At 38.5% G+C, this 14,890-nt stretch overlaps 1 protein-coding gene across 1 annotated transcript in view; it reads left to right on the top strand.

Annotated features, from left to right (window-relative positions):
• Positions 1-7,148, top strand: part of UBXN7 (UBX domain protein 7) — a 65,167-nt gene extending 58,019 nt beyond the window's left edge. The window contains exon 11 of the mRNA XM_003792667.3: positions 2,095-7,148. Within this exon, the coding sequence (XP_003792715.1) occupies positions 2,095-2,256 (162 nt within the window). The 3' untranslated portion in view covers positions 2,257-7,148. The remainder of the gene's footprint in view (positions 1-2,094) is intronic.
• Positions 7,149-14,890: the final 7,742 nt, after the last annotated feature.

Raw genomic sequence — 14,890 nt, 5'->3', positions numbered from 1 at the left:
GCCATGGCACGCTACCCAGGGGGATAGCTTGAGGCCTGTCTCAAAAAAAAAAAAAAAAGAAAGAAAAGAAATGGAGTCTTGGCTGGGCATAGTGGTTCATACATAGCATTTTGGGAGGCTGAGGGAGGACGAATGCTTGAAACTTGAGGTCGCTGTCTCTGCTAAAAATGGAAAACTTAGCCAGCCATGGTGCCACATGCCTACTACTCCAGAGACTGAGGCAGGAGGACCATTTGAGCCCAGGAGTTTGAAGTCAAGATGTCTTGTGATCATACCACTGCACTGTGCCCTGAACAACAGAGCCAGACCCTGTCTCCAATAAAATAAAGTAAATGGGGTCTTGCTTTGTTGCCCAGGGTAGACTTAAACTTCTGGGTTCAAGGGATCCCCTTCCACCTCACCTGGAGCTGGGACTACAGGCTGTGCACGAATTGTGCCTGGCTTGTTCAAGTTGCACTATGAGATCATAGCAATTCAGTCCTATCTTCAGGCTCTACTTCTAATTCTGGTTTTCTTGTTCTTTCCATCATATCTATACTTAACTTCCTCAGTGTTATCCATGAGGGCTGGAATCAACTTCTTCCAAACTCTTTCAAATTTTTTTTTTTTTTTTTTTTTGAGAAGAGTCTCACTCTGTTCTCCAGGGTAGAGTGCCATGGTGTCAGCCTAGCTCATAGCAACCTCATACTCCTGGGTCTAAGCAGTTCTCCTGCCTCAGCCTCTCAAATAGTTGGGAGAGACCACTACAGGAGTATGCCACCACACCCAGCTGATTCTTTAGTAGGGACAGGGTTTTACTCTTGCTCAGGGTGATCTGGAACTCCTGAGCTCAAGCCTCCCACCTTAGCCTCCCAGAGTGCTAGGATTGCAAGCATGAGCCATTGTGCCCAGCTGTAAATCTTAATTCTTATTAGTTTATTTCCTTCCCAAATTGCTATTGCCATCATATCTCATTTCCTTCCATGCCCGCATTGAATAGAAACCTAACTGAAAATATTATTGCTGAAAGAGGAGGGGTTAGGGTTATTTGAAGAGTATAGTGGGTTCTTAGGTTTCCTAGTAGCTGAAACTGCGAAGTGATTATGAACCAAGGCTGTTTTTCTGTGGGATCTGTAGACTTTTCCTTGTGATTCTTTGCTTCATACCATTCTCCTTCGTGTATACTGGTGGCTTTTCTTTACTCCTCAGCTTGTACATTGTCTAACATGGTGATGCTGAGGGCCTATTCATCTGAAATTCACAGCTATTGGGGTTTCTCTGTTTTTCAACTACTGAGAAAGAGAATGACACTGAGGAGATCAGCTTAGCTATAAATGAATCTGCATTGGGTCAGGCACACCTGGCCATTCTGTGGGACTGGAGGTAATTTAAACTGATTCTTGCAACTGTGTTACTATAATGTAAGTAGTGTCTGGTCACTGGTGCTAGTAATCAGATTGTCTCCCTGGTCTAGTGTTTGGAAAGGAATGGAGATGAGACAGTGGAAAGAGCAAGAATAGACCACTTTGTTTTGAGAAGTTTGGTTGTGAAGCTAGAGGGAAGAGTACATATAGTAGAAGGGGAAAGGTAACTGGAGGGACTGAACATATGTAAGTCTGATGAAAAACATGTATAGGGAAGGAGTTGTTGGAGAAACCTGTAAAAGGAGGGACTGTACTGGTGTGATTTCTGTACTGACTGTTCTGTACTGGTATGATTTCTGAGAATGCAAGACGGGATTTGGTGTGTAGCTGGCAAGATTGGTCATAGGTAGAATGAAAGATATCGTCCCTGATGAATGGATGGAGGGAAAACTGATAAAATTTTTAAAAATGAAAATAGTAATTTTATAAACTGAATGGGTTTATTGGGGATACATTAATAACCCTATATATTTCAGTGGCACTTACTGGGACTAGTTATTGTATACATATTTATCATCTCCCCATGAAAATAGTTACATTTCCCCTTCCACAAGGGTAAACTTTGGTTATGTGAAGGAATAACTTAACACTTAATATCTTATCATAGAAGAAAGTTACATGTATAATTCATTAATATACTCTTTTCATTTGTTTCCATCTAACAGATTTGTCTTTCTCTTATTTATCATAGGCTTTGGTGAAGCACGTCCAGTCTAAAGGCTATCCAAATGAACGTTTTGAACTTCTCACCAACTTCCCTCGAAGGAAACTATCTCATCTGGACTATGATATTACGTTACAAGAGGCAGGCCTTTGTCCTCAAGAGACTGTCTTTGTACAGGAACGAAATTAACACCATGGCCTGACCTCGCTCAGCTTACCCCTCTTTCCCTTTTCCTGTGAGATACCATATCACTAAGTATGCATTTTGGCTCATAGGACCATAGAGCCAAAGTTGGGCAAGCAAGTCACCTGCCTTCTCTTTTATTTCTTGTTCTCTCTTATAATCAGTCCCTTTCTCCCCCCTTTTTTCTCTTTACTATTTTCTTTCCTCACCTCCCAACTTCTTTCTTTCTTACCTAATCTGGTGACCAAATGAAAGTGAAAGGATAAGACCTCTCCTAGTACTAGCAGCAGGAAATGTGTGTTCCAGTAAGTGGTCTCTTGCACGGCACTTTTTTGGGATCAAATGTTAGTTACTCCCCAGACTCCTTTGCAAAGGAATGACTAGATTCAGAATAAGAACAAACTCCCTTTTTTGTAAGCCTCCATTTTTAGTAAGGAGAAGAAATTCTCTTATTTTGTTTTGTTCTTCATGTAGGAAATATCACGTAATGAAATATCTAGGCTTTTATTTATATGGGAAGAGCATCCCTTATTATCGATCATCATATTTAAAAATTTTTTCAAAGGATTTCCATCTACGTAGCTGTAAGAATTATTTCCATGATATGTGTTATTGGCAGAATGAGTGTTAAATGTGGGTGTGTAGCATTGGGTAGCTTTCAGTATCCCGGCCTAACACAGTTTACTTCATTATTACTCTCCTATGTTGATCCTGCTGGTCCTGTGGACATTCAGCGAGCATGTTTTGGTGACTAAAATAGGAAGATGCTTGCTGTTTTTGCCAGCACAGCATATTAGTTCCATTAACCGCTGCATTGTCTGGGTCCACGGTGATCTATAGGCAGCTGATCAGTAATCATGCACAATAATGGCTTATAATTGTAACCACTACAGTTATTGATTATCCTATGTTCTTTAAGGCATACTAGGTATGCCTCTAGGAGAAAAGAAAACATGCAGCTGAGAGTGGCTAACCGCGTTCCTTTGGTTAGAAATAATGATTCATTTTTTACCACTGGTTGGAATAGTCTCTAAAAGGCTCTGATGACTGAATGAGCATAATTCCTCATGCTGTTTTCTTTCAAATGGTTATCAAAACTGAAAGTCTCTCTAAGTGGAAGATCTTTAAACTCAATTCATAAGCAAACATAAATAAGGGTGATGGAGATTACCAGTAATCTTCAGATGTTGTAAGTTTTTTCTGCCAATAAAAGCCACATTCAAATTGTAGTTAGACAAAGCTTTTTTCAGTGTTATTTAGAAGAGGCCATCTTGAATCTATATAATATAGTTTATATATAATTTTTACTGTATGCTCAATTCTTAATTTTGAGTTTAAAATAGAGTCCTCTGAAGGGGTAGTAATGATTCTGGTGGCAAAATCAGAACTTGTTGTAATATCATAATGTGGAATGTACCTATTTTGTCAATTGGGGATTTAGATTGAGTCTTCTACTTGAGGAACATAAATTGCTATTGCACAGAGACCTTTATGTTCCCATTTACTTTAAGAGCACTCTCTTGGCAATTAGGGGAGTATGGGGGAGAAAAGATACTGTGTGTTGCTAGTACACAATTACAGAATATGGTTTCTAACAGTTGGATTTTGAGGAACCCTCCCTAAGGAATGAGTTATTTATCTCCTCAAAGAAATCATGGAATATCTGTTTATTCTTCAATGAGTCCTTTTGAATTAATGTTCTTACATTTTTTTCTAAGTTTGTGTAAGTGCTTATGTATAAGTATATAATTGTATAAATATTTATAAATATATTTATATAATTACAGTTTCATTTATACCTTGAGTCAAAGTTCTCTCTTTAGATTGGTGACTGAGTAATGCCACTTTGGTGTCTTTTCATAGGCTCTGGAGCTTCACTAGCAGTTTCTAATTTATTGAGGAAACATGGTTTTTATGTTAATTCCTCAATTGTATCTCTGAACTTAGATAATATACTTGCTGTTTGTGAAGACTAGAGCTATATACTATCAAAGGTGCACTGGAGGGTAAACAATTTGTTGGTAGTGGACAAGATCAGAAATTTAAAAATTAAGGGAGGCACAGGGTAAGAATTAAGAGTATGCTCATCTTTGTGCTCTGATGGCATCTATCTCCACTCCCAGCAAAGTCACAGCTAAAGCCCAATTGATAAAAAATGTGAAGTCAAGAATTTTTCCTATAGGTCTTTGTTTCATTCTCTTGCCTACTAGCTTCCTTTGATAAAACATACTCAGAGAACCTGAGACAACATGTTCATTAATGAGAGAATATAGTTCTTTTTGATTCTCTCTGCACTTGCATATTCATTTATGAGAAACCAAAGTGACTTTTTCAACTTGGGTTACTGTGAGATAATTAAATGCATATAAAGTGATTTAAGTAAGAGACAGCATGATATGTTCATCCAACTTAGATACAACTGGGATGTTTAGAGTACAAGAGGTAGAGGATTTCATTTTAATTTGAGGTAGGAATGTAATTATCTTGCGGTTGATACAGAGGCCCATGGGAGGAATTATGGATGGTACATGGGTAGAGTAAATAAGGAGTGTTGCCTTCCTCAAGAACCTAACTCACTTATGCACTACATGTCTTCTGGTTTGCTTTATCTCTTCTGCAAGTTCCTTTGTTCTTCTGGGGAGAGGTTTTATTGAATAGATTACATCAGTAAGGTTAGTTAAAAATACCATTATAGGTGTTGGTAACATCTTGGGAAAGAGTTGAAACAATGGGGAGGAAAAGAACAAGATAGAAGGGGGTGAGAAAAATACAGGGAGACAGGATGAAAACTGGTGGGGAGAAAGTGAGAGGCATGCTTTTTTTGAATTTGATTTAGGAAGAATGGAGAAGATAAGAGAACAGTGCCAAATGAAGGAAGAACAGGGAACTAATTTTGAGTAACTGGCATGTACTGAGTATTCTGCATTTTCTCTGTAATTTTCCTAAAAACCCTACAAAATGTATATTTCCCCCATTTTATAGATAGGAAGAAAACAAGTGTAGAGAATTTGTTCAGGATGTCACAGTTAGTAAATGGCAAATTAGAATTGGAGCACAGAATCCATGCTATTTTAATTTCCATATTATGTTCTTCTACAACAGGGGTGTCAATTTACCTAAACGATTGTCTTCTCATTGTTTTGCTTTGTAAATTATCGTTTAGTTTTGTTTCCTTAAATCTAAGGGGAGTAGTTGAGATAAAGCTTGTGGGATTTGCACTATGCCTGTAAATTCTTATTTATGCCATTATTTTGAGAGGCTGATTATTAATTGCTTTTAAAAATGATGCACTGATGAAAATGTGAAAGGAAAACAGCTGTGTGGCATTATTTGCCAGGAATAAATGGAAAGGATAAAAGAATTTTATCTTTAACCATTTTTCAGAAAAGATATGATTATCTTTTCTGCATCCATCCATACCAGATTATTAAACCCTGTGTGTATATATTTTAAAATCTTTTATAAAATTCTACTTTCTCAACTCTGTATATCAACAATTATTTATTGAGTCCTTAATCAAAGCTGAAAATATTTTGAAATCCAAGATCCAATTCCTGTTTATTTTATCCATTTAGGCAGACACACTACAGATGAGATAATTGGAGAACATGTAAGTGTTTACCTTTCTGAGGTACTATAATTACAATAGAAATTTAGAAAAGGGAAAGAATAGTGTAAGTTTTAGTTAGGAAAGTCTTCACAAAGACATAAGACTATGAGAAGTGGCCAACACAGTAGCTCAAATTTTCTTTTGACTAATATATGTTCTTTAGCTCCAACTTTTGTAACTTTTAGATTTAGGGCATGAAGTTTGTCAGTAAGGCATAATCAGTATCCAAGTAGGAAAGGATTACTGATCCCTAGGACTAAAGATTCTTAGCTAACAGAGATATCACTTGTACACTTAGGAGAAATACCAGAGGGAGCCAGTAGCAACTGAAAAATGAAAGAAAGATTTAATTTCTCTATCCAGGTACAAATTAAATATATAGCATATTACATGTGACACGCAAAAAAGGGCACTATATGTAGGTATAAGTGTACTTGGGTAACAGCTCTGCTAATTAACTGTTGCCTTGGCAATTGTCTTTCTTTCTCTGAGTCTTGGGGTCCTCATCTGAAAAATGAGTGATTGTACTAAATTCATAGATTTGAGCCTCCTCAAGTGAAAGGACTTGTAATTTTAAAAACTGGCATGAGTAGGGAATTGTGGGGCTAACTATTAATATAATTAACTCCATAAAGAAAATGTAAATGTATACATGGGATCAGAGACCCCTTGCAGAAGCTCCAAAGGCTTTCTATAGAAAGCTCTATGGGTTGTCGATGTCTGAATTATATCATCTCTGAAGTCCTTTTCTCCCCCCAAATTTTACGTTTCTACTCTTTTCCCTTTATTGAATAATATTCCTAGGCTAATTAAAAGTGAACTTGTTAATTAGTTTCTTTGCTTTTTTTCCCTATATGCAGGTATAATTTGACCAATCATTTGATCTAACCTCACTGTGATTACTGAAATCTCCAAAAAGGAGAGTATAACAGTTATAGATGCAGTAATGATCTTTTAATTCAGTGTAATTTTTAAACTTAATGCTGTGTGCCTATGAGTATGACTAAAATGTGTATGAGACCCAAATATGTCACTGACACTGGAGTTAAATTGTATTTTACCCATGTGCTTGAAGTACTTTAATGCCTGAGTAATTAATTGTTGGGGAATTAATTTGTATAAATTGTAGCCTTCACACTTGGTTTTGGCAGAAATGATTTTTTTAAGATCCTATTAGTCTGACTTTTAATTTTTTTATATTTTAGAGATGGGCATTTCACTATGTTGTTCTACGGAATTGCTGGCCTCAAGTGATCTACCCACCTCCACCTCTCAAGTAGCTGGGATTATAGTCCCCACACCCAGCCCATTGTTGAATTTTAAAAATATTTCTTATCCTGTAGAGTGTATCTTCATTTTGTCATTCTTCACCCCCACATTCTCCCTCCCCACACACCTTTCTTGACCATCACTAATCATGGGGTGCAGGTTGATGAATAGTAGTATCTTTCGTAACACTAAAACTCAAAGTTATGAGGGTAGAAAGAACTCAACCCATCTTCAGATAAGACAAGTCTTGATGAATAGGCTATGTAAAGACAGCTGTGCGCTATGAATATTCAGCTTCGTTGATTAGCCTTGCTTATCATTTCAGTTATTGTCTTGCCATGAAACTTAGTGTTGCATAGTACACATTTTTAGAATAGTGGCAAGAATGTTTTTCAGAACTGCAAATAATGAACAGAATACCATACTAACATTTATTTCTCCTATTATATAGAGATTTGGCATTTCAATGAAGGTTATTTTGGTTTTTGACTCACGTGTCATTCTTTCTAGAGAGACAATTTAGAATTCAGTATTTTTTTTATTATAATAGAGATTATGATGGCCTTGGTAGTTTCGCATGAAGTAAACTTAAGTGGTTGGATTATTGGATGTGATAAGACCCTTAACATAAAATCTTTTAATCCTTCCCTCTCTTCTACTTCATTTTCTGTACTTTAACATTCATTCTCTCAAAATAGTTATGGTTTTTAATGTAATTGGCTATGTTGAAATTCCATTTCTAAGTGTTACTATGTAGTATTTTTCTTTTTTATATATTAATATTTAAGGGAAGAATTTGAGGCAAACATCCTTTTCATTAAGCTCTCTAGTTAAGGAGAGTTCTCTTATTCCAACTTAGAGAATGGCTGGCTCTTTGACATCCTCTCACTTTTTTTGGCTTACTGATTGCTATTATATTGCTTAAAAGCTCAGCCATTCTCATGAACATGAGTTTTGGTATAGGCTTTTTCTCTGCCATGTGATTTCAAAGTAAAGTTGGGTAAATCCAATATAAATCATTAAACATAATGTAGCATTTCTGTAATGAGGAGGTATTTTCAAAGGATAACCAGATTTACTTATAGGATTAGAGATGCAAATACCAATGGTAGTATTTTGCCCCAAAATGATCACATATTAATCTATAAATACGAGAAGTTACCTTGTACTTAATTCTGTGGCAACAAACAGCAAGTTTTTATTGTTTAATGGTATTTCTTATATAAAGATCAAAATGCCCTAAGGTTTTCTATCCCTTATAAGGTCTCTTGGGTTGGGAAGAATAATCAAGCAAAGTAGTATTTTATGTCCATCAAAAGAAGTTACTAATCTAACTTTGTTAAATGTGGTAAATAAAATAAAATGGAAAACATTTCTTACCATTCTGACCTGGAATTGAATTCTCCCTTCATTGAAGTCTTTTTTTGTTTGCTTTTTTTATAGACTTAGTATGGGAATCTTAATTGATTTAAGGGAGAGATTCTTGATCTGGAACCATTCCCTGCCATTCTGCCTTTTTTCCTGTATCAAGGTAGCTGGCTTTAAAGTGCATGTCACCAGGATCCACTTCAAGTTGATGATATTAGGCTGTTGATACTCAGTTGGACACCTTACTTTTTTCAACAAAATGATTTTATAGTATGCTTTTCTCAAAGCTTATATGTTCTTAATAATGGAAAATATCAATAAATGGTATGATTCAAAATATAAATAGATTTATGACACTAATTATATGCTTTTAACATAACTTTTTGGTAACTTAATGCCCTGTAAGTTAGGCCTCACATGGAGTGACCATGGCCACTAGAAAATTCCCTTTTACCTACTAATGAGAGCAAACATAGTATATGACCTCCACTTCTCAGTTAATGAGTAGCAAGCTTGTAGTAGAGGCTGTTCATCTTACACATTTGGGGACTTGTCCCTTCAGTTTGGAAAGTCTATTTAAAACATTTGCTGGGAAATAATAAAGCTGTGAAGTAATCTTCTAGTCAGTAGATGCAGAGAAATGAGAATCAGTTGGAGTGAACATGATACTTGGTCTTTGAGGGACTTCCATCCAAACTTTAGTATGAATCTGTTAGATAGAATTTTCTTCACTCCTCTGAACTTTTGTTTGTTTTTCAGAACAGTTTTCCATTTGGTAACAAATTCTAAGCATCTGGTGTCTTTTTTTCTTCTGTTTTAAACAAAGTTCTTTTTCCAATAGGTACTGATCTTTCCATGGAAATTCTCAGGAGTGTTTGTAGGCTGTCTGCATGCTTTGTATGAGTTCAATTTGAACAATGCATTTTGAATCATCTGGGATGTCTGAGTCTGGCATTAATTGTGTTTTTAAACATTTTTCATGTCATTTTTGAAACCTCACTTCCCATTTTATTCAGAGAGGTTAATCAAGGAATGAAATTTGTTTGGGGATAGGGATGAGGGTGGGTTAGGGACTTGAGTGAAGTCAACTTGGGGTATTTGCTTTAAAATGTTTTCTCAAGCAGTTCCTAACAGTATTTAGAGATTCCCTGGGATGTTTGTGTACTCAGCTTACTCTGGAAAAAGTGGGGGGTCTTACTGAGACTTGCATTCTTAATGCAGGACAGGCTCTTAAATTCAATCTGTAATGTAACTTTGTTATTGTATCCAAGGAGATAATAGAGGCAGTGCTCCTATTGTAGTGTTTCTGGCAAGTGCTCCCTAAAATGCATATAGAGTTCTCAGATTTCTAGGCCTTTAACCCCATGGTGCTAGGAGATACTGTTTCTGTAGCTCTTCTCAAAAGTGGGAAGATGTCTTTGAGACCTGTGAGCAAGGGGCAGCTGGACCATCTACTAAATTTTTTTGTTCAAGACACATTAGAGACCCTCCTGTATATTTAGTAAGTGATAATAAAGGTGCTAGGGAAAGCCTTAAATTTGAAGACACATGGAGGTGGTAGAAAATTAAACTTGTAGGAGGAGAAAAACATGCCATTAGGTAAAGCAGAGCTGTAACTGCTTACTAAGACTCAGTGGAACTTCCACTTGCTCTAAAACCAGGGAAATCTTAGATAACTGGGTGTGATATATCTATAGATACATATAGTCTATAGGTAAATATTAATACTTTCTAAAATGAGGATCTTCCAGTTGGTGGTCCTCTGGTTTTGGCTGTACCAAATTGTGAATATTCTTGCTGTGTTGTACCCAGTTGCTTTATATTAATACTGCAACTTGAATAGGGGAGGGTGGGAGGGACAGTGGGGCGGGGGAGGGAGGGGAGTTGGGACAATAAGTCTTGAAGACATCAGCTCACTGTGCTGAGAGAGGGACCAAACTCAAGGAAACCTCTGATCTATAAATTCAACTGCTGCATTTTTTTATAAATACATGTAAATGTCCTGTTGTAATATTTGATCTTGGAAATAAAAACAAAAACTTTTCAGTATTAGTTTTTTGTGTCAATTTTTTTAAAGATCAGGCTGATGCATATTATTTTAATTAGTGCAATTCAGATTTCAAAAAGTTGCCCTCATATTCTCATATTTAGGACACTTAGTATTTATTGACAGAGATTAGTTTTTTGTCACATTACATGTCACATTGCTACATGTAATGTTTGGTAGCTTTTTCTGTGCTCCTAGTAGTATGTTGAACACTTATAATAAGGACTCAAATGTTGGTAGAATTGTTAGGAAAACATTGGATTAGCTAGGCTTGTTAGGAAAGTACGACTCTATATTGGATGTATTTGGGCAACTCAAGTGTCTTATCTTTCAGACCAGCAATCATTACTAATGACTAAGGATTCAGCTTAAATAAGTAAAGAAAAATAATTAGTAAATTAATGGGAATAAAGCCAGGAGATAGGATTATGTTGTACAATACATAGAAATTAGTATTGCTGCGTAGTGCACAGTTCCTCGGTGATAAGTTTGTGCCTCTCCTCATGTGGCGCCGTTCCTTATCCCCAGGCTCAAGCCTCACTATGTGCCAAGTAATAAAGATGTAATGGGGAGCAAAACACACAGCCCTTGCCCTCAAGGAACTTTCTGCGTAGGAATAACAACATACATAAATGAAAAAATACAGATTTGATTAAAATAGTACAAAAATGCTAGAAAAGAAACCACTAGAATGTTGGGAAGTTAATTTTTCAGCAGAGACCCAAAAGATGGAAAGAAAATGGCCTGTGCTAAGAGTAGGAGGAAAACTTTCAAGCAGAACAACAGATGCAAAGCCTGTATGGAGAGAAGGCTAATATTCTATAGTGTAGTGAGCAAAGGGAGTAAGAGATCACCACAAGGCTTTAGGCACTAGTAGGAGCTTGGGAGCCATTATTATGTGGAGAAGGGGTTGGAAAAGAGCAAGACCAAGTTAAACAGGTTATGGGGGTGCTGGAGCCGGTGGTTCAGCCCTGTAATCCGAGCACTCTGGGGCAGGTAGATTGCTTGAGCTCACAGGTTCAAGACCACCCTGAGCCAGGGCAAGACCTCGTCTAGAAATAGCTGAGCATTGTGGGCACCTATAGTCCCTGCTGCTTGGGAGACTGAGGCAATAGAATTGCTTGAGCCCAGGAGCTAGAGGTTGCTGTGAGCTAAGACGCCATGGCACTCTACCTAGGGTGACAAAGTGAGACTCTTGTCTCAAAAAAACAAACAAGAAAAGGTCACGGCCAGGTTCAGTGGCATCCGCTTATAATCCTAGCACTCTGGAATGCTCAAGTGGCAGGATCCCTTGAACTCATATGGGTTCAAGACCAGCTTGAACAAAGTGGGACCCTGTCTCTACTAAAATAGAAAAATTAGCTGAGTGATGTTGTGGGTGCCTGTAGTCTCAGCTATTTGGGAGGCAGAGGCAGAAGAGTCACTTGAACCCAGGAATTTTTGAGGTTGCTTTAAGATAGGCTAACACTGTGGCACTCCAGCCTGGGCAACAGAGTGAGACACTGCCCCCCCCCCCAAAATGAAGAATGACTCAAGTTACTGGAAGGTGTAGGTGGTGATAACATCAGTGGGGTGGATCAAACAGGCTTGATAGGGGAGAAGTCATTTTAGATGTGTTAGCTGATAACCTGTAGATATAGGAAGTTGGATATGTGAATCTGAAGCTTAGAAGGATAGACTGTAGTTGAAAATGAGAACTCATCAACATCATACATAGGGCTTTGCTTTAGTACTATAGAAACAAATAAAGTCACCTAGAAAGAGTTAACAGTGCCCAGAGCCCAGCCCTGGAGATCTCCACCAATCACATGTCCAATCAAGGAGATGCATCCAGTGAGGAGAGACACCAGAGTGGGATGTCAAGGGAGCCCAAAGGATGTTCAAGAAGGATCAAGTGGCCTAATGCTACCCAGGGATCAAGTAAAAGGGACAATGAAGTGTTCATTAGATAGAGGAAATCGTCAGAGACCAGAAACACCTTCACTGCAGTGTTGGACAAGGAAGTGCAATTCAAGTGGGTTGACATTTACAATGTCTTTATACTAATGGAGAAAAGAAAAACCCAAAGCTTCCTCTTCAGTGATCTAGTATAAATGGCAACAGGTCTTTCAACATATCTTCCCTTTCCCCCTTCCTCCAGTTAAGGAAATGTGCTTTCTTGTCAGCTCTCAGTTGCTGTTGGAGTCCACCCACAAGGAGGCTGGTTAGTCCCGTCACGCCTATGGGAGAACGAGTGACTGGAAAACAGCTGGCCTGATTGCCTAGCTATATCATTTTTTCCCTTTCACTTCCTCCAGAAAATTCTGTCTTCTCGACTTCCTCTATTCCTTGTTCAAATCCAACCTCTAGACCCCCCCAGAAAAGAACATCTGTTTCTCCTATTTTCCCAAGCCTTTCAGCCCTGGGAAGCCTTTTATGGCATTACTTATGTTCCCAGCCAGGCCCCATACATAATTTGTGGCCTCAGACTTCCATTTGCTTCTCCCTAGGAGTTTCACTAACAAAATGATAATAAGTAGCTATGTTTCCAGTAGAGACAGCTAAGACTATTTGACACATCTATAAAAATGTATAAAAATTTAACACTTTAACTCTTTCAGGGCAGCCACCAGGCCTTTGTGATCACAGGCTTACTATAAGGAAGTGAAGAAATTGACCTAACACTATCCTTAGTAACCCTGTTTATCACAAGTATATATTTCTTAAGGAAGTCTTGTTCGTAGAATTTTTTGTTTTTGTTTTGGGATAGAGTTTTGCTCTGTCGTCTGGGCCAGAGTGCCATGGCCTTCACCTAACTCACAGCAACCTCAAATTCCTTGGCCCAAGCAATCTTCATGCCTCAGCCTCTCAAGTAGCTGGGACTACAGACACCTGCCACAACACCTGGCTAATTTTTCTATTTTTAGTAGACAGAGTCTCATTCTTGCTCAGGCTGGTCTCAAAGTCTTGAGCTCAAGTGATCCTCCCTCCTCAGCCTCCCAGAGTGTTAAGATTACAGGCATGAGGTGGTGCCTATAGCTCAGTGGGTAGGGCACCAGCCACATACACCAGGGCTGGCAGGTTCGAACCAGCCCACGCCAGTTAAAACAACGACAGCTGCAACAACAACAACAAAAAAATAGCTGGGTGTTGTGGCATGTGCCTGTAGTCCCGGCTACTTGGGAGGCTGAGGCAAGAGAATCACTTAAGCTCAAGAGTTTGAGGTTGCTGTGAGCTGTGACACCACAACACTCTATCTAGGGTGACAGCTTGAGACTCTGTCTCAAAAAAAAAAAAAAAGATGATTACAGGCATGAGCTGGGCGTGGAACTCTGCTTGAGCTCAGGAGCTCCAGACTTGCCTGAGGGAGTGAGACCCCACAACTCATAAAAAAATGAAAAACCAGCGGCACCTGTGGCTCAGTGTGTAGGGCGCTAGCCCCATATACCGAGGGTGGTGGGTTCAAACTTGGCCCCAGCCAAACCGCAACAAAAAAATAGCCGGGCATTGTGGTGGGTGCCTGTAGTCCCAGCTACTCAGGAGGCTAAGGCAAGAGAATCACCTAAGCCCAAGAGCTGGAGGTTTCTGTGAGCTGTGACACCACAGCACTCTACCGAGGGCGATAAAGTGAGACTCTGTCTCTAAAAAGAAAAACTCAGCTGGGTGCTGCAGGGTGCATCTCTAATCCCAGCGGCTTCCAGAAGCTGAGACAGTGAGCTATGACACCATCGCACTCTGTTCAGGGGATAGGGTGGGACTCTGTCTCAACAACAACAATAACAACAAAAAGCAAAGAAAAAAGATTACAGGCATGAGCCACTGCACCTAGCCCATAGAATGAATTATTGAATTAACTGTCATAAGTTTACCCCACAGAGCAAAGACCTACAGCTGCCATCACCAGCCCCACACTAAGTTTGATACTGTGAGGGATTAAAGACAAACATCACATCAATGATATCCATATGTGTTAGCTGTTAGATAAACCAGAGGGTTGAGAACAGAGAGAGTATCTAAAAATCAGAGTGATACCTGGCAATCAGCCATTGGATTATTCTGATCGCCCAAGCATGAGATGTTCTAACGAACACTGCTTATAAAATCCCTTTTGCTGACCTGAGATCCAAGAACAGGAAAGAACTAACCCACTCTAGGCATTTTGCATCTTTCTTAATTCTCAATATAAACTTGTGAGGTAGGCATCATTTTGTAAATGAGAAACAGAGACTCAGAATATTACTGAGTCTCAGTTAACTACCAAAATTTTACACTGCTATTAACTATTTATGGCAGGTATGGAGACCCGGGTCCCTTAGGTGTGAAAGCAACCACAGTCCTGGCACCAAGAATTGTCTTAAGATAGTAAG

This window comes from Otolemur garnettii, unplaced genomic scaffold, assembly GCF_000181295.1.
Source record: "Otolemur garnettii isolate 467f Iridium unplaced genomic scaffold, OtoGar3 scaffold00060, whole genome shotgun sequence".
NCBI lineage: Eukaryota > Metazoa > Chordata > Mammalia > Primates > Galagidae > Otolemur > Otolemur garnettii.
Note: the sequence above shows the minus strand (reverse complement) of the source record. Positions and strands in the feature narration are given on the sequence as shown.